The 19292-nt window shown below is 40.9% G+C and overlaps 3 protein-coding genes across 3 annotated transcripts; 1 reads left to right on the forward strand and 2 right to left on the reverse strand.

Moving 5' to 3' along the window:
• Positions 1–7319: 7319 nt before the first annotated feature.
• Positions 7320–14802, forward strand: RB195_009003 (uncharacterized protein; the record flags this gene model as incomplete). The annotated part of the gene is made up of 11 exons (XM_064195793.1): positions 7320–7460; positions 7590–7670; positions 7767–7883; positions 8319–8390; positions 9279–9401; positions 9455–9571; positions 10927–11056; positions 12392–12492; positions 14315–14476; positions 14536–14649; positions 14701–14802. The coding sequence occupies 11 exons, from the start codon at positions 7320–7322 to the stop codon at positions 14800–14802; spliced, it is 1260 nt and encodes a 419-aa protein (XP_064046938.1).
• A 2361-nt stretch (positions 14803–17163) lies between these two features.
• RB195_009004 (uncharacterized protein) lies at positions 17164–18026 on the reverse strand (the record flags this gene model as incomplete). Its single annotated transcript, XM_064195794.1, has 2 exons — positions 17164–17406; positions 17718–18026. The coding sequence occupies 2 exons, from the start codon at positions 18024–18026 to the stop codon at positions 17164–17166; spliced, it is 552 nt and encodes a 183-aa protein (XP_064046939.1).
• A 611-nt stretch (positions 18027–18637) lies between these two features.
• Positions 18638–18889, reverse strand: RB195_009005 (uncharacterized protein; the record flags this gene model as incomplete). The annotated part of the gene is made up of 1 exon (XM_064195795.1): positions 18638–18889. The coding sequence occupies one exon, from the start codon at positions 18887–18889 to the stop codon at positions 18638–18640; it is 252 nt and encodes an 83-aa protein (XP_064046940.1).
• Positions 18890–19292: the final 403 nt, after the last annotated feature.

Here is a 19292-nt window from a genome sequence, read left to right on the forward strand (position 1 = left end):
GCTTCTGGCGAAGGAGTCAAGGAGTTCGATTGGAGCGCGCCAGCCTTGTGCACACCCCGCATCTTCCGGGCCTTTTTTTTAAACGAAAGTTAGCAGGAAATGGACGGAATCACCCACCTCTCCATAATCTACGATCCCGTATACGAATACTCCACCTGAAATCCGTACCACCTCAGATTCGTGGGGTGATGCCTTTAATCTCCAACAAATATTGGTGCTTCAAACCAACTAGTGAAGTAACTAGTACTTTCAATCTACACTACAGAAAAATAGGAAAATAGGAACTTCACCCTCACATTCAACAATTACTTCTATAGAACTCCAAGATGGTTGGAGTTCTTAACCGAGGATGTTCTTAAAGCTGAACACAGTAAAATATTCCAGATAAGTTTGAAAAAAATGAAATACGCCGGTGTTTGAATATTGATGTTCAGCCGACTATGATTCTGGGAACTTTCAGCAGTTTGGTGTGGACAGTATATGGAATTGGATTGCAGATTCCCATTGATAACATCTCTTCGTTGTCTACTACATTTCTTTGTTTCTTGCACTCTTGCACTTTTCATATACTTATCTTTTCGCAGCTAATTGCTTTCCTATCTTTCTTCATTTTTATCATAATCTTCCCACCTTTTTGGGCGGGTGGTGCACAGTCGGTTAGGAGTTCCACTTCCTGCACGATCGATCGAAGGTTCGAATCTGCCCTAGTGCTCATCAACCCCTTCATCTCTCCGGTGTCGATAAATTGGTACCAAGCTTGTCCGGGAGGATAAAAACACTGACTTGACACATCGGCTAGCCTCCGCAAGTCATTGTGTTGGCCAGTTACACGTTCGTAAACCTCAAACGATTCTGATTTGAAGTGAACGTGGAGGCACATCCCAAGCGAATTGATTAACGCCAGACACTTTAACTTTAACCTTAAACTTTCCCATTTTTATTCTCTCTTTCCGACCCATCAGACCTATTTCGTTCACTGAAACTTATTCACTGACAAGGATACTAACACATTGCGATAATATCCCTTCTGCTTTGTTCCGATATTTTAACTCCTCTTTCAACTATTTCTAAATGGCCTCTTTTTATTGACATTCCCACCTTCTAGCTAGTTAGGTTTTGCGTACCGTCTGTGTAGATTTTAGAGGTTAGTTGTTTGAGGATCAAGAAAGTTAGTGAAGTGTCTTGCGTAAGTTCCCCAGTCAGATTCGCCTAGGGTCCCAACGTGTTCTTTCCACTTTTGGCTAGGTTGATCGTACAACTGATATGTAGATAAATTGAGTAATATTGAGCTAAGTGTTCTGAATTGAAGAAGCAGGTGCCATCAGAGGATCCTTCACTTTCTGTAGTAGATGAACGACGTGTTCGGTGTGTTATCCGCTACGAAAAATGATGCGCCACGTTCCACTGACAATAAATTGAAGTTGATTTTTTTTGAATTTTTTGTTTTTTTCTGGCTTAGATAGAAACAGCTTTCCTCCTTTTTTGGTGCACCTCTGGGGTTTGTCAATAATTTGTTAATAAATGAATAATTCTATGAATAAATATCTAGCTTGTTTATAGTCGAATTTAAGCAACAGCCAAGATTGTTAACAAAATTTATTAAGGCTAACGTTTCGGCGTTGTCGCCTTCGTCAGAGCCTGGAAAGTAAGAACATTTGCAATATATCCTCTCAAATGCCAACGCCGAAACGTTAGCCGTAATAAATTTTGTTAACAATCTTGGCTGTTGCTTAAATTCGACTATCAACAAGTTGCAATCTCTATGCCAAGATTCAAGGAAAGTCGAACTTTCGCACTTCTAAATATCTAGCTTCCACTCTACTCTACTTTCTTCTACGTTCATTCCTTCCGAAAAAATATTACGATCAGTTTCATTGAACCTCAAATATTTAGGCGGAAATCAACTAACCTTGCCTTAACATGAACGACTTTCTCCCTAATCATTAGTTTTTACTTTAATTCTTAAAGTTTTAAATTGGTAATTTCTAAGCTGAATAGCAACATTTTAGCAAACCTTGCGTATTTTTTTTCTAGTGTATTCAATCGAAGGACCTGTCGTAATACTACTTTTTGTAAATTTATTACGCCATCAACCTATCATCCCAATTTTTTCCCTTTTTTCGACGTGGATTTCTGTTAATTGGGACAACCAATGATACGGGGGAGAATAACTACGATGAATGAATTGAGAGCATACATTTAAAGGCAGTATACCACAAATTTGAGGTGATGTGGATTTCAGGTGGAGTATTCGTGTACGGGGTCGTAAATTATGGAGACGGAGGTAGTTCCGCTCATCTCTCCCTGCATCACTGCAAACAGCGGCCTCCAGAATGCTGTTTCGTACGACGCCACCTATCGCAGCGCTCCACCCCTTGCGCCGCCTCCTCCCTGCGATTCGTTGAAAATCAATTCGGACTGCCCGATAGACAGTAAGGGACGCGACGCGTGCAAGGGTGGCGCGCTGTTATAGAAGGCACCGTATAGAACAGTATTCAGGGGTCGGCTGCTTCCAGTGATTCAGAGAGAGACGAGCGGAACCACCCCGGTGTCCATAATCTATGACCCCCTATACGGATACTCCACCTGAAATCCGTACCACTCCAGATTCGTGGTATACTGACTTTAAACGTATGATACTGCTGGTGATTCTTCGTTCACTTGTACAGTAGGTATATCCATGCTTCAGCCGATGTTTTCTTCGAGAAAAATATGTGGTTCTCCCGGCATGAAGGTAAGAGGTGTTGTAATAATTCCGCCCCAAGGTTCATAAAAGTGCAATTATTTGCACATTGGATCATTTTTTCAAATGTGCAAACTGATAAACAAGGTCGTGATAGTATTTCAGCTCACTCTTCCGCCAAACTTTGCACTGAGGAAGGCAAAAAATAACGTAACCTACGACATAGCAGAGTTCAACTGCCCTTTTTTGCCTTTTTTGAATGACTAATATAAACTCCAATGAGGTTAGAACTGCTGACAGACCACAACCCGTATGTCCATGAAACATGTTGCTGCACTAAAAAATTAGAGACAGAACATATTTTGTTTTCGAAGACGTGCAAATTTCTTTGAAGAGGATATGCAAGGATTATCTACGAACTTCTGAATTTCCTAAATTGCTTGAAGGCATCACCCCACGAATCTGAGGTGGTACGCATTTCAGGTGGAGTATTCGCATACGGGATCGTGGATTATGGAGGTGGGGGTGATCCCGTCCATTTCTTCCTTATTGCCATAAAAAACGGCCCGGGCGATACGGCTTCGGGTGGGTGTTCCGGCGCGCTACTTTCTAGAAGGAGTTCGACTGGAGCGCGCCAGCCTTGGGCATCATCCGGGCCGTCTTTTGCGGCAATTAGGAAGAAATGGGCGGAATAATCCTCCTCTCCATAATCTACAATCCCTTATAAGAATACTCCACCTGAAATCTGCATCACCTCAGATTCGTGGGGTGATGCCTTTGACTTGTCTTGTATTTGCTAGTTGGCGAGAAAGACACAGGATCGAGATAGCGAAGAACTATGGCGACATACGAGGCAAATGCGGTATCATCGGATGGTTTTTGTATGACAAATTCAAAAAAAAAAAACAAATACAACGTTACCGGACTGGTCGAGACGAGAAAACAATATCCCATAAAAACCGTATATGATGCTGGAGAGAGGAAAACTAGAAATATACGACGGAAAAGAATTCGAGCTACGTAGCAGAAGCTTACTGAAACTTCATGAAATCCTCAAAAAATTCCGCGCCATGAGCTGTCAGATTAGAATTAAGTTCGTAGAATTATGGGAACAAAGGATTTTATGGAGATTCTAACTACATAGTTTTTAAGTGATCCGTATGCTTGTATCTGTCTGTATGACCTCACAGATACTGTTTCTTTAAGGGCAGAAGAAGAGTTGGTGGGTTCGATGCCGTTGTCAATATGGGTGTGGCACCAGACACATTCCTTTCGAACAATTCAGAACCCGATTCGGAAAATTACGGACGAAAAAGTATGGACTAATGCAGACTTCAGTAATCATTCTCGTTTACAATCTAAGAAAAAACTGCAATGTAAAAATGTCAAGGCTTTCAACACAGAGTTGAAGGATTTCAAAAAGAACATCATAGTTTTTACAGGGTGACTGTTTGCCAGTCCATCGTCAAAATTGGTCCTAAGAAGAACGTTAGACCGAGACCAACGGTGGAAGTAACGTTTAGAGAGAATTTTGGATTTGCTATAAAAAACTTGGAAACTCACGTCTCCGGAAAGCCACCTGTGTCCACTAACATTGACTTATGCTTCGGAGACTAGGCGCTTCAAAATAAAAGTAAAAAAGAAGAAGAATATGGTGTCAGTGTCATTGAACGCTTCGCCGAAGAGGTTGACGTTAGGATTATCTCATTCCAATCAAGTGGAATTGTACTCGAAGTTTTGTCCTCTGTTGCTGATCGAAAATCAGCAACGATCCCGTATTTGTCGCTAAGAAGGTAAAAAGTAAGGTGGAGCGAGCACGTGATGCATTTTAATTTGCACCGTTTTTCGGTAGAATTCCCTCAAGAAGAAACATAAATCTCTTCATTCCACGTAAGCGGGGTAGTACCGCAGGGCAACTCTTGCACACTCATTAATGAATGCATTTACTACCAGAGTTAAAGGCATCACCCCAAGAATCTGAGGTGGTGACTTCAGGTCGGAGTATTCATATACGGTATCGTAGACTATGGAGAGGTGGGTGATTCCGTCTATTTCTTCCTAATTGCCGCAAAAGACGGCCCGGAAGATGCGGCGTGTGCACACTGCTGGCGCGCTCCAATCGAACTCTTTGTAGAAAATAGCGCTCCGGGACTAGGGCCCGAAGCCGTATCTTCCAGACCGTTTTTTACGGCAATTATGAAGAAATGGACGGGATCATCCTCCTCCCCATTACTTACGATCCCGTATACGAATGCTCCACCTGAAGTTCGTACCACCCCAGATTCGTGGAGTGATGCCTTTAAGGCGGGTTTAGGGCCACCGATAAGAGGTTCGGCTAAGAATGAACGATCGGTGGAAAAAAAATCGCCCTACTGCTATCCAAGCATTTTGTCCCTTTGAGGTCGCCAAATTGGCGCCAGACTTCCCTGATAGGATGAGAATCCTAACTTGACACATCGCTTCGTCCCAACAAGAGACTGTAATGCTGCACATACGTTAGTAAACCTTAAAAGATTCTATATTGAAGTCGAATGCACAGGCGCATCTCCGCAGGGGTTTAACAACGCCACACACTCTGACTTTTGTTAGTTGAGCTTGGATGAACAACCAACTAGAGTAGAGGTAACAAAACTTTCGGTCAGATTAGTTGTCAGGAAGGAAAGCTGTCCCCCAAAGGCACACGTAGAGGATGAAGCATCCTGTTCACTTGTTATTATAATCAGTTAGATATCTATGTCAACCACATTCATTACCATATCCTTAGTAGTGAGAAAACACTGGATTATATGTACTTTATCAAGTAACAGAATTGTGGAATTGCAAAATGTAAAAGAAAATGTCCTTTTCATCTAGTCGAGCGCAAACCGAGCGTCGAAAAAAAAAAGAAATTTCTCGATTCGAGTAGTGCTTCAGCTTCGAGAACAGTCTACTATAAATATTATAATGAATTAATGAACCTCATCGTTATGTGATTTGAAGGCATTAGGGGAAGTTTCCTAGTGTAAACTTTGTGTTTGCCAGTAACAAGTCTTTTTTTTCCTACATTTTCTTTCTAATATGTAGTTTCTCTAGGGTTGTCGTAAAAAATGGACGAAGGCCAACGTCAGTGGTGTAGGGTGAGGGAGGAACTCATGATCCGGAGTTAGATTTTATTCATCTGTGGTGCAAGGAAATTATTTATTAAAAAGAAATGACCAGTTCGATCATGTTCAAATTTTCTTCTGTGATTTCTCATCTTTTTGATGCATTCGCTGAATAAGTAGCCGTCTCACGGTTCATCAAGGCATTCATCAGAAAGTCGAATTAATGTTGCTCACCTTTTTGGAAGAATTACTACCAAATTCAATAGGAACATTTAAAAAATGCTGCAAAATATTGGCTTAAAATTTTATGCTAATGGATTTCCCACATAGAAGAAAACAATAGGAAGCACAACCAACAAGCGGGAGAACAGGAAGCTTCAATTTGCACTACTCTAAACTCAGACGAAAACTCTTCTCAACTATGTTTGACTCCTTTTTCTGCAGAGTTGCGCGTTGGATTAATCTACTTCCAGCCGAAATTATGTCTAATCCAAACTCGAAGATATTCAATAACAGGCTATCCAAATTAAATGTCCTACCTATTGTAGGTATGAGGGAGGCCTAAAATCTCATTGTTTCAGAGACGTGAAACAAGTTCCTCCTCTAACAAGCAACCACAATAAGCATTGGATTGATATGTGTTTTTACAGTTTTGGTTCCTTCTTTCTATTGTTCATTATGACACTAGCTAGCTGGAATTCTGCCTTGATATGCTCCTTTTCAAATCCGTCCCTACAGTTGGTCCTTATTCTCTCCTGGTGGTGGAAAGCCGTTCAAGGATAGCATAGTGGGTGAGCCTTTGCGCTTGAGCTTTCCCCACCTGTTCGCCCAGGGTCCCTGACGGATTCCTCCGTTCGAGGTTAATTTGGTCACCCAAACCCTGGTATCCGTTTATCTACCGTAGCGGGCTGGGTCTGAGAAAAAGGATCTCGCGTAAGGATTTCTTACCTTCTGTAGCAGAAGAATGACCTGCCAACCCACTACCCCTCATGCTTTGAAGGGCCAGTCTTGTTGTGTAAAATTCAGGCGAAATTCTAGTGAGTTCTGTTCCATCTTGTTTTTTTTTGGTTTTATGGCACACCTGCAGGTGTTTTCAATAAATAAATAACATGATATAAATGGCGAAAAATTCTCACATCATTTTCTCAAAATACTCGCAATTGTTTATCAACTTGTGATTTTTCGTTTTTCTCCCGTAATCTTTCCTAAGAAGCGTGAGTTTGGCGTGATTTGTTACGACTAAAATCACAAAGTTCCTTATCGCTAGCGTGGACCGTTGTATCTGAGCATTTGAGATCATTCTCTGACTGCTTTGTGGGCAAAAACGACTCTACGATTAGAAGATCTGAGAAGAAAACGCGTAGTCGGAGTTCCGATAAGCACCTTCCGAATCATTGATTTTGATAAAACATGAGCAGTGGAAGGGGTTTTTAAGTGGTAGTGTTATCACAATTCCAGTCCGTTTAAACCCTGTAGCCATTTTTTTCAAAAATTACTACTCTGAACTGCACATTTATGTCTCGTTCTTATGAGTTCCTGCTATTAAGGTGGTTATGAATCTATATACTGCTGCCGGTGGTTTGTTTGATACCCATGTCACTTGGGAGGACATAGAAGAGGATATGCAGAGGGAGCTAGATACAGTAGCCTCATTTGGGCCCAATAAAACAGCTAAAAATATTGGAGAGGGTAATGTGAGTTCAATATTTCAGAAAATTCTACACTCTTTTAATTTGTATAGCAATAGTTAGTTGATTTGCAATTTTCTAAAAAAAATTCCTGAATATTATTGACGCAAACCATGGTTGCAATTTTTTTTGCAGGGTTTTATGTCTATAATTGTCCTCATTGATGCTGATTGGCAACATGTGGACAGAGATTTACCAGATAAATTCATCGTCAAGGTTGATTCAATTCCCACATTTTTGATTTTTTTTTCCTATTCTAACTTTTTGTTCTTTTTTTTAAATTTAACTTTTTAATTTTCTTTTCATATCCAGATCCCTACTACACTAGCTATACAACGTTTTGCTGCGGAAGCTGAAAAAGAGAAGAACCTCAATAGCAGTTTCATCACTCACGAGTTTTTGACTGGCATCGAACAACAGCAGAAGAAGGTGGGATTTTTTCCACAAAACCAAAATAGTTTGCAAAATAAAAAAGCCTTACGGTAGATTACAACCGGAAATGAAAGCTTTCCCTTGATCCTATGCTGATATGGAACTGATGTAGAGCTTGTGGTGTGTTTCTGATCACACGATACTCCTCCATTTCTACATTTTCCTAAAGTACATCGTTTGGGAGAACTCGTAGAAATCAGAAAACTCTCGAAAGATGCGAATTTTTAGACGTATTGAGAATATTTATTTATTCTTTCATTTATTTCGTTTATTTGTTTCTATTTTATTTTATTTACATATTTCACTCATATTATAATTTATTCATAATTTCATATTATTTTACACTAATATTATCTTATTTGCATTTTGTTTTATTTTTTATTCTTTATTTTATTGTTTTTCTTAGGTGTACTTTTATTCATTCATTTTCAGGTTCACAACAGCGAAGTTACAGTTTACAATCACATAATGCAGCTTCCTGAAGGAAAGTTGCCGCACGTAAAGGTTGGTTACGTATTGCGTAGTGTTTGTTAAAGGCATCACCCCACGAATCTGAGATGGTACGGATTTCAGGTGGAGTATTCGTATACGGGATAGTACATTATGGAGAGGGAGGTGATTCTGTCAATTTCTTCCTAATTGCCGTAAAAATGGCCCGGAAGATGCGGCGCGTGCACAAGGCTGGCGCGCTCCAATCGAACTCCTTGTAGAAAACAGTGCGCCGGAACGGGAAGCTCGAACCCGTATCTTTCGGGCCGTTTTTTACGGCTATTAGGAGGAAATGGAGGGAATCATTCTCCTCCCCATAATCTACTATGTCGTATACGAATACTCCACCTGAAATCCGTACCACCTCAGATTCGTGGAGTGATGCCTTTAAATCTAAAACATCTACTAATAATAATATTCGTCCCATCATTCGTTTGCCATAGTTATGGGTGCAACATTTGTTGTCGTTTAGATTCCTTCCTTAGTTAGCAGCATCCAGGAGCTTGCTAAATTTCATAAACGATGACTTTTACATAACACAGATCCTCGAACTATGTCTAGCTGAGAATTAGATGACGTTAGACTGGGCTTGCGAAGCCATTACTGGTGTTTGTACAATGACCACAAACTTTGAAAGGGGTCACTGCAGCGCTTTATAGGAAATATGTAACTACTGACAGTGTCAGGAGACAGAATTTAAAACATTCCAAACAATAAGATTTCATGATAAGCAACCTGTAATATTACAATTCGCAAATGAATTTTCTTATTATAAAGAACAAATTGAAAGAAAAATGAGCAGAAGAACACAAAAGGGTCTCTGTACGCCGGTCGGTGAGGCTATTTAACAAGTAATGAAACCACTAGATATGACAACTTTTGTTCAGCGAGCGTTCTCTTCAGATATTCTACATGAGAAAGTTTTCGGAACACAATCCAGTGAAAGGCTACATAATCATGGAGTACATGGATAACATTAAACCGATTCACATTTATGAAAATGTCAGAACGGAAGATATCGAGGAGGTAAAGCTTTGATTCGTGAAAAAAAAACATCTAGATAAAATTGTTACCTTCAGATTCTACGCGCCAAGGCTGTAATGGAAGCTATGTCATTGAAGTTTACAGAAGAGGAAAGGAAATCGTTAACCATAAACACATTTAGCGAGTTTTTCTCGCAATTTATAAAGAAAGATGTAAGTGTTTGGAAATTTAAGGCAAGATTTTTCTTCGGATTCCTAAAAAGCCATCAAACTCTCACGGACTGGATGCAAAACATTCTGCGAAATATCTTGAGTATTGATCACCTTGACTCCCTTTGATCTTCGAACTGGTCGAGAGGGTGCCAGTAATTCTTCTATTTGTCCCTATCGTGTGCCAGAGTAGCTCAGTGATTCCTCCTTTCGTGTGGGACACGAAGAGCATCATACTTTTCTTTGAAGGACTTGACTATTATATGAAAAAATGACCTTGCATATCTTGAGCGGTATTCGTTGAAAACGTTTATGGAGAAGTTCCATCACTTTCTTGATAGACGAGTTAAATACATAAGAAAGAAAGACAAAAGATCAGAACCAACCTCGAAAAACTTAATACACTTGTTGGATTTTCATGCGGACCGCGTTGTGATTCAGTTGATTCAGAGCATAGGAACTGTACGGGTGCCAGCAGAGAAAGAGCGAACGCTCCGTGGTCACTCAGATGAAGTATCTGCTCGTATTATGATTTTTCTCTTGATGAATCCGCGTTTTGCTAGGACGAGGCGTTGAAGATTTAGGAGGATCAAATTGTAGCTTACCACGATACCTTTCCTTCAACAGCATACTCTTAAGCAGATTTTCTTAGCGTTATTGAAGGTGATTCCACTTATATTTACAATCACATTTTGTACAATTATAGTCGGGTCAAAACAACGAGAAGCTGGGTGCAGTTGTATGTAGACGGCTGTACTCGGAGCGGTGCGGTGGAGATGGCGGTTGGAATCGAGATGGGACCATGAGTGGTAAGTGGTGTGGCAAGCAAGGGTCCCGCTCAATCCTTACCGCCGAGCCCCTCCACACCGCTTTGTTAACAGTCGCCTACGCAGCTACGACGAGCTTCACGTCAATTTATTTATCCATAATTTGTTTGACACACACTCTACATTCAGAGCGAATGGATGTTGTTTTTGATTTAAAAATATAGAATTGACGAGTACCCTATGTGTAAGATGCTGTAACATCTGCATTTATTGCTTCTAATGCACAGCGAAATCTAGGAAGGAAGGATCTATTTACTTCTCCTTCAAACTTCCATGACTAGAATTCATTCAAACCATTCAATCTCGTAATGTATCTATCTGCGTGACTTTTTTTTAAAGAGTCAGAGTCTTCTGGCCAAGTTATTCCCACTAGCGATTTCATTTCACTTACTTTATTGCGCATTTCTCAAGAAATACAGAAAATTCTTATAAATTAATTGAAATTAGAATGTTTATTAGTGACACTGAAAGTGATTAACAGTAATACTAGTGCCCAGCGGTAATGGTATCTTAATAATATTAGCTTTTAAGACACTTGCACCCATGGTAGAAGCGTTTCGACGACTGGACACTAGATTAGCGGACAAAATAGCAGGACTGGAAGAGATTTTTCCAGACAACACAGATCTTGAATGGGCAGATCAATTGGCGGATGAGTTAGGTGAGCAAGATGTAGAGCAAATTGTTGATTAATTCGTTACAATTGAAAAGGATAATAATAATAATAATAATAATAATAATAATAATAATAATAATAATAATAATAATAATAATAATAATAATAATAATAGTAATAATAATAGTAATGGAAGAATAATAGAAATTCGACGTAGGCCAACAGCGCTTCAGCGATATTCAAGGGTGGCGCACGGAAGGAAACACATATGAACGTGTTGTGTCTCTATATGATATGTATTAATTACAACAAGTAATAAGAAGGAGAGAATTCTTGGAGAAATTTTCCCGTCTCTCTTTGTCTTCACATCCTACTCCTTTGCTTCTTTCTTTTTTTTTGAACTGATACTGTAGGAATATACAACATGGACCTTGTTGTCAGATATCAGAATCAGGAACTCTAGCTTTCAATTTTTAGCAGTAAGCTGCAAAATCGCAGCTTCTCTAAGCGTTTAACCTCTTTGAAATCACCATCGTAAATACAGGAGAAGTTCTATAGTAGAGTCAAAGCGATGCGATGAAGTACGGTGCGTTTGCGCATGCGGTTACGGTCGAAGCGATGCGATAGAGCACACCGGTTAGGCACGAGTGAGATTCCGCTACCTGCCGTTCATTCCTGCAGTTCACGGTTGTCCCACCTTGATTCCAACCACTATCTCCATCGCCCCTCTTCAAGCGCAACCGCTTACGCAGGTGGACTGTGCTTCAAGCGTTTTAACCCAGCTATTACTAACTACTTCTTAGTTTTCGTCGGAAGTCAATTTAAAAAAATCTGCTTTCCTCATTGGTTCATTATCAGTGTTTTTTTTTTCGTCGTTTTTATGATTTCACACGGATATCTTAGACTGCTAACCCAACATCATCCTTCTGCTCAATGTTCATCCCGCCTAATGTTACCTATGGGATCAAAAAGGACAAAAATTAGGAAACAAAAAAAGCGCGTACGGTAGCGAAGAAATCAATAACGTTCTCGTTGATCCATATGCATTACATATACAAAAAATATATACAAATAATATTTACCTTTTCACATACACCAACGAAGCACTAATTGATGTGATTTTGAACTGTGAACTTGATTTTGCGCCGAATTCCGCAAAGAATTTAGATGAAGAATGAATTTTTTGTTGTCGTTTTGATTAACACTAGCATCACAGCTGCCAGTATACGTGCTACCACATCCTTCTACGTCTCTTTTTCTAATATACCTCTGATTCACAGCAGCGATTAGAGTTGACTTCCATGACATGATTTATAATCAAAAAAAGTTACACTAGGGCCGCAAACAATTAGTGGCTAATTGACTTTTTTGCATATCCAGGGATGCAACGTGTTTTGTGTCACGGAGACATGTGGTCTGTGAATATTCTGTGGAGGCAGAAAGGAGACTTTGTGACTCCAGCGGCACTGATCGATTTTCAGGTAAAACATATTCGACGTTTTCATTGTTTTCTTTCAAGAGCCTAACCTGCTGTTAGAATACCTTAGTTGCGCTGCTGCGGTGTCTGATGACAATGATTCTATACAATCGGAGTAGTTTCGGGACTCTTAGTGATGGAAGGCAGTATTCCACAAAATTGACGATGTTGGGATAGAGGTGTAGAAAGTGATTACGAGCACTTTCACTCTCAACCTCCGTCAGTCATCTTGAAAACGGCATGAGCTAAAACACTTCTCCAAAAACAGGGCACTTTAAAGCGTCACTTTTGATTACCTGCCGGTTCTCTCACAAGCTTACCCATTGATTTCATTTAAAGGCATCACTCCACGAGTCTGAGGTGGTACTGATTTCAGGTGGAGTATTCTTATAAGGGATTGTAGATTATGGAGAGGAGGGTGATTCCGTCCATTTCTCCCTAATTGCTGTAAAAAACGGCCCGGAAGATACGGCTTCAGGCGTTCTGGCGCACTATTTTCTACAGGGAGTTCGACTGGAGCGCGCCAGCCTTGTGCGGCGCCGCATCTTCCGGGCCGTTTTTTACGGCAATTAGGAAGAAATGAACGGAATCACCCCTCTCTCCATGGTCTCCCATCCCGTATACGAATACTCCACCTGAAATCTGCACCACCTCAGATTCGTGGGGTGATGCCTTTAAATAAGATCCTTGAGAACCTCATTAATCACCATTGAATACAGTCTCGCTGGCAGATGCAGAGCATGTATAGCGTGATTGATAGACGGCATTTCGGATTAGCGTAGAGTCAGGTATTCATCGTTAAGTAGAGATGTGTGTCGTGCCGTGTCTGTTTCGAGGAACAGCGGGCACTGATGGGTGAGATCCGGCCATGACTGCCAGTATTCGAAGGGGTCACCGAATGCGGGCTGAGCACTCCGGAACCAGGTAGGCATGCGGCCACGTTCACGGTTCTCTGCCCCAACTCCCTCTTCGAAGTCTTCAGGACCACTCCACAATCTCCCTGTCCAACCCCGCCAATAACTGTATCACGAATACGATACGATACCTAATCTATACATTGTATACGCATATATTATGGCTACCCCGTAATGCCACACACTAATAAGATGGCTATATGGCGGAACGTAAATATTCGAAAAATACAGATGGAATACAACATAGAACCCGACGGGGACTGGTTAGATTGTACGTGGCTGATGGCTTCCTGCTTGGGGCCCGCGGGTCTAGATGATTTCAGGTAGGTGTAGCGAACAACATGTTGTCGTTAAGAGCGTTGTCATATTTTTCTTTATCCAATATGCTACATATATTTCTACGCTTGGTGCATTCCGTGTTCAGCCGTAGTTCTTCTACCATGTCTTTATTTATTTTGTAGATTTTCTTATCAATGGCGAGAATCTTGTCTCAGATCTCTGTTTCTATGTCTGGCTGTGCTTTCTTTCGACATTTTCTAAACTTTACGAAAAGTAGTTTTGCTCGTGAGGGTATCTGTGAAGTGTGTCACTAGCAACTGGGAAAGTCTGGAAAATGAGCATAGCGGCGTCTTGGCTTCCTCTTGCGGCGAAATTGAATCGGCATGAGCCGACCTAGAACTGGAACCCAATGATTTTGATTAAAACTATCGTTGAACTCTTGTTGAGTTGTTGAAACTAGTTTCTATTTGATCATTTCTATCGAATCGTCTTGATCCTTATCGACACCCGTTATCATTTTTTACATAGGATCCATCGTCCAGACAACAGATAGGTTTTTTTGTTTCTACAGATACACAGATAGACCCAAATTTGTTTCAAAAAACAATTCCTGCGTTAAATGGACAATTTCAGACCGCCCATATGGGCTGCCCTGCTTATGACTTCACACGACTGTTTTCGTCATGTTTGAGTGGAAAAGATCGCCGCGAACATTGGGAAGAACTTCTAGAAGAGTTCTACGGATACTTGAAAGAGGAAATTGATGGCATGGAAATCCCATACACTCTCGAACAAGTGATCATAGCAGTTTTATATTCGTTTCCGTACTTTTTTTTGTAAGAGAAAAGTTTAAGCTTAAAGAAGCATACTGTCGAATCATACCGATATGTGGTATCATGATTGTTCCTGTTATTGTGCCTCTGTTCGACATATTGTGCAACGATCCCGACGAAGAACAGAAGAAGAAGGTGCGATTTTTTTTCGCATTGGAAAGTAGAGATAAAATTTCTCCTGCTCAGAGTCTGGATATTGCGATGGAGAAAACTGAATGCCTGTTAGATGACATGTTTTATTACCATGAACGAAATATGAAGAGGAGAAGAGGAGAACAAACTGCATGAACATCAAAATCGTCCAATAGAGAAGTTGATAATGATTGACGCTAATAAATCTTCTTTGCCAGCTTTTGTGCGTAAAGTTCACGAAATGGGTCACTGTTAACACTTCTTCTTTTTGTTCGTTTTCTCTTTGTTTGTTCACAGAGACGGCAAATTTGCGACATAGTTCCCCAGAATTTTTCCCAAATATTTCAGTGGTTTTGGAGGAACAAATGTACACATCGAAAAGAGAACTTCATTTACCTAAAGGTCATAATTAAAGGTGGTAGTTCAAAACAAAATCTTCGGTATTTGGCGCGCGGACGGTAGATGATAGCGCGTCTACTTGCCCTCCCGTTAACCTTCGAATTGCTTGTGTGGAAGGCCTTCTATTGTGTGTTTTCTATCCTTAGAAATCCATTAGCACTTGGTCCTTATCCAACGGTTACCGTCATGATATATTATGCTTTCTATTAGTCCAATCTTTCCCACCTTGGCAAATGCTGCAGACTCGTCGCGCTGATATCTCTGTTCCTTGCTTGAAAATTCATGTTTTAGTATTGTTAGCCATATTTTCATTCTGGAAACTGTTCCAAGTTTCTGATACGTAAATCAAAGCAGTGAGAATGTTGGACCAAAGAGATGAGTGTTGAGCCAGGTGTACTTTGTCTTCTCCATTATTTCCTTGATGTTATTGTAATTCTTCAAGCTTTTGTCCTTTTTTCTTATCCAGCTTTGAAGTCGTATTGTTCATACCAGAACGTGGACATTTCTTTCTCTCAAATCATCACACGTCCAGTAATTTTTAGTTGTGCAGCGATTATTTATTTATTTCTTACCGGTTCACATGGTCGTAATCAAAGATTTCTCCAATCCATTCCCAAAAAGTCACTAAGAAAAAGGATAGAGGCTAAAACTGATAAGGTGGATCCTTTACCTCTACCCAGACGATTTCAGATTGGCCTCCCTTGATGCTAAACAGTAGGGTGGGAGATTAATCCAAAAGAATTTTAATATTAAAAACAGAATCGGATAAACAATACTACAGAACAACAAAGAAATGAGGAAATAGAACAAATGAGAACAAAAGGAAATGAAAGAAGGAGTCCAAGTCATTTGCGATACTCAGTCGCGCAGCTAAACCAATGATTTTGAAGATTAGCACTGGACCACGTCAAGTACCGTACAAGCCCAAAGGAGAGCACATAGGTTTCTAATTATACATTGTAAAGGCCAAGTATGAATATAGCTTATGAAATAGATCAACCCACTTAAGTTGTGCAAATTTGTGCACATAAATAGAAGGAGGATTAGAAAAGCATTCTCTGCATACTCAATGAACCATATGGCCAACGAATGTTATAATTCAGTGATCCTTTAAAAAAAGCGGAAAAGGTAGAAGCAGTAGAGCAAACTTATAGGGATGAATGCCAAGTTAGCTCTGAGGACTTAAGAAATCCAACGACAGTATAGCCATAACCCATAATTTACCGACTGTGCTGCACTCGAACATTGATTATAAAGTATGAAGCATAAGGTGTCTGGAATCAATCAATCCGCTTGGGGTGCACCACCACGATTACTTCAATTCAGAATCGCTTGAGGTTTAAGAACGTGTAAGTGACCTATACACATGTTGGGCTAGCCGATGTGTCGAGTAACTGATTTGATCCCCCAGAAAAGTCTGCTACCAATTGTAGTGGACTGGACGAAAGACGTATAGTCGTAGTCGTTTATTGGGCTATGGTCCGACCATAGGTGATGGGCGAGAAGCGCATCTCCTTTGTGATGATACATATTTATATGAGAGGGAGAGAGAAGGAATTCTGTATGAGTAGGATATGTTTTTACTTGAGAAGGCAAAATGAGAAGGGCCAGCGATATTTATACGTGTGATTCACAAATATGACCGAAATTAAAATACTTTCTGAGGATTTTCATAGGAAAGGAATGTTTTGTGGGTACAGGATCAGAAAGTCCAATACACTCCCGCCAGAAAAAGAAAAATTTGCACTGTATAAAGCGATTCGATTACAGAACAAAGTGATTCGATTACTTCCTCTTAGTTTTTACAACATCACGATAGCGGATTTTTTGTTTAATTTTTCTATATATCTTAGTGAAGCAGGATAGAAGTACAACAATGCTAAATATTGAGAACACTGTTTTGATGCTCAAGAAGAAATCTGCTAAACGCGGGAAGGAACGGAGTATTTTGGAGAGGAAATTGGTAATAAATGAAAATGTGAAACCTTTTTCTAATGAAACACTTGCATTTATAGAAACAACTTCAGTTAAATATATTGCCTCATTCACGAATGCAAGTCGTCCTCCAGGGCATTTTTCTTGGTCGTTTTCTTTCACGACAACTCCTCTTACGACAACCTAGAGCATGTCAACGACAACTCCTCTAACGACGACAGGGAGCACGTCAACGACAACTCCTGTAACTATCACAGAGAGCACGTCAACGACAACTCCTCTAACGACGACAGGGAGCACGTCAGCTTCATCAACGACGACAGGAAGCACGTCAACGACGGCACCAACAACCGCGAAAACCATTTGCGAAGGATGCATGCGTTGACGAGGATTGGTGCATGGATCTCTGGATCTTGCGATGTCTTGCTTGAAACATATAGAGGAGTTTTAACTGATTTCCTTGAGCTGTAGCCAAGATTGGTATCGATCTTTATTAAACAGCGGCTAACATAGCATATAGAGGAGTGTTGGCGTTTGCTACAGTGATTGCAAGTCCGTTTCGATTGACATTCCCTCGTCGTGTGTCGGAAGGATAGGCAGTTGTAGCATAAGCGCTTTGTTTTGATGACGTTCAACCGTTCTCCTGGAGAAGAATACGTTGAACACGTGAAAGAGGTGTGTTTACCGTTTCCGCAGAATTGACAGGTCTTTTTTACTATTTTAGGTTTTCCTCTTACTCCCGAGAATTTGGACTTCTCTGTATTGGGTATCGTATTCGTCTTGTAGTGACGCTGGTACGCTGCGTTCATATAGAGTTCATTGGTGTAGTCGCGATGGTCCTCCATTTCTTCGAGCGTTGTCTCCTTTCTGACGATCTTGGTTAGTATCCTCAGAAGTTCCGTCGGTACAAGATTCTCTTGGTTTTTGCCTTCGTCGTAAATGCGGCTGCGGATGCGACGTGGTAGCTTATTCAGCAGGATGGCTAGGAGCGCGTATTCTTTTGAGTCATCTTCGTATGTAGTGAATTGCCGTGCGAGAGCGTACATTTGCGAGTAAAGTGCAAAGAGGTTACGCCCGTCTTTGTTGCACGTGGTAGAGAAGCTAGACGAGTGTAGAGGATGTGACGTGTTGTCACGCGGTCATCGAAGTGATTCTTTAGGATTTCGACTGCAATTGGGTAGTTGGTAGCAGTTATGGAGAGTCCTTTGATGGTCTGCACTGCTCGTCCTCTCAGAGTGGACTTGAGAAGTGAGAATTTCGTGGCTCCGTCAAGCTGTGGTTTGTCGCCGACGAGTGTGGAGAAGCGGGCCCAGTATTCGGGGAACTCGAGGAGATTCCCTTCAGATAGTGGGAGGTCCAATTTGCTGAGTATTCATGCATCGACGAAGCAGATATTTGATGCCGCTGTAGTTTGAGAGTCAGGAATATACGGCGTCATGTTGACAATCGGAATTGTAGGTGGACGGAATGCATGAAGAATTGTGGACGGTTCTGATGAAAGCTGAGAGTCGACATCTGATTCTGTGTACGGCTCGAAATTCAAGTTCCTTTTTCTTAGTTCGTTTCCGATAAGCGGTCGTTCGTGATCGAGTCTTTCCAATGTAGAGACGGCATCGTTGAGTAGAAGACGGAAGTCGCCATATTTTGTGATGTACTGTTACAGAATATCTTCCTCTTCTTGCTTGGTTCGTAGTAGACTCTGCCACTGTTTCCATAGACGGCCGAGACGCGAATACACACGATACAGGGAGTCGTGCGATGACGTATGTTCTTCATATGCGGCTAGTATATCGTCATCCTTGAGTTGTTGGATTTGAGCTTCTTCGGTGTGCTCAGTCTGTACCTCTTCAAGTGCTTCTCGTAGTTGTCTTTTTGCGATACCGATTTGCTGGCGGAGTATTCCGGACATCTTGCAGCTTCAATGATGGTGGAGTGGTAAGGGGGAATGATGCGACGACGTTGTGGGGAGTGGAGTTGAAGTGGGGCTATTGGAGGATGCTTTGACTTCTTGCAGTGTCAGACGTAGGAGCTCTGTCGTGCTTGTAGTTGATACTGTACAGTTACATACAATTGTACAGGATACGGATATGATGAATCGATCGTGGAGGTCATCCGTTCACCGTAGTTGACGTTAATAGGAGTCCTAATTGGCCGTGGTCGCCATTAGTGGACTGGACGAAAGAAGTATAGTTGTAGTCGTTTATGGTCTATGGTCCGACTATAGGTGATGGGCGAGAAGCTCATCTCCTTTGTGATGATACATGTTTATATGAGAGGGAGAGAGAAGGAATTCTGTATGAGTAGGATATGTT

Source organism: Necator americanus, chromosome III (assembly GCF_031761385.1).
Source record: "Necator americanus strain Aroian chromosome III, whole genome shotgun sequence".
NCBI lineage: Eukaryota > Metazoa > Nematoda > Chromadorea > Rhabditida > Ancylostomatidae > Necator > Necator americanus.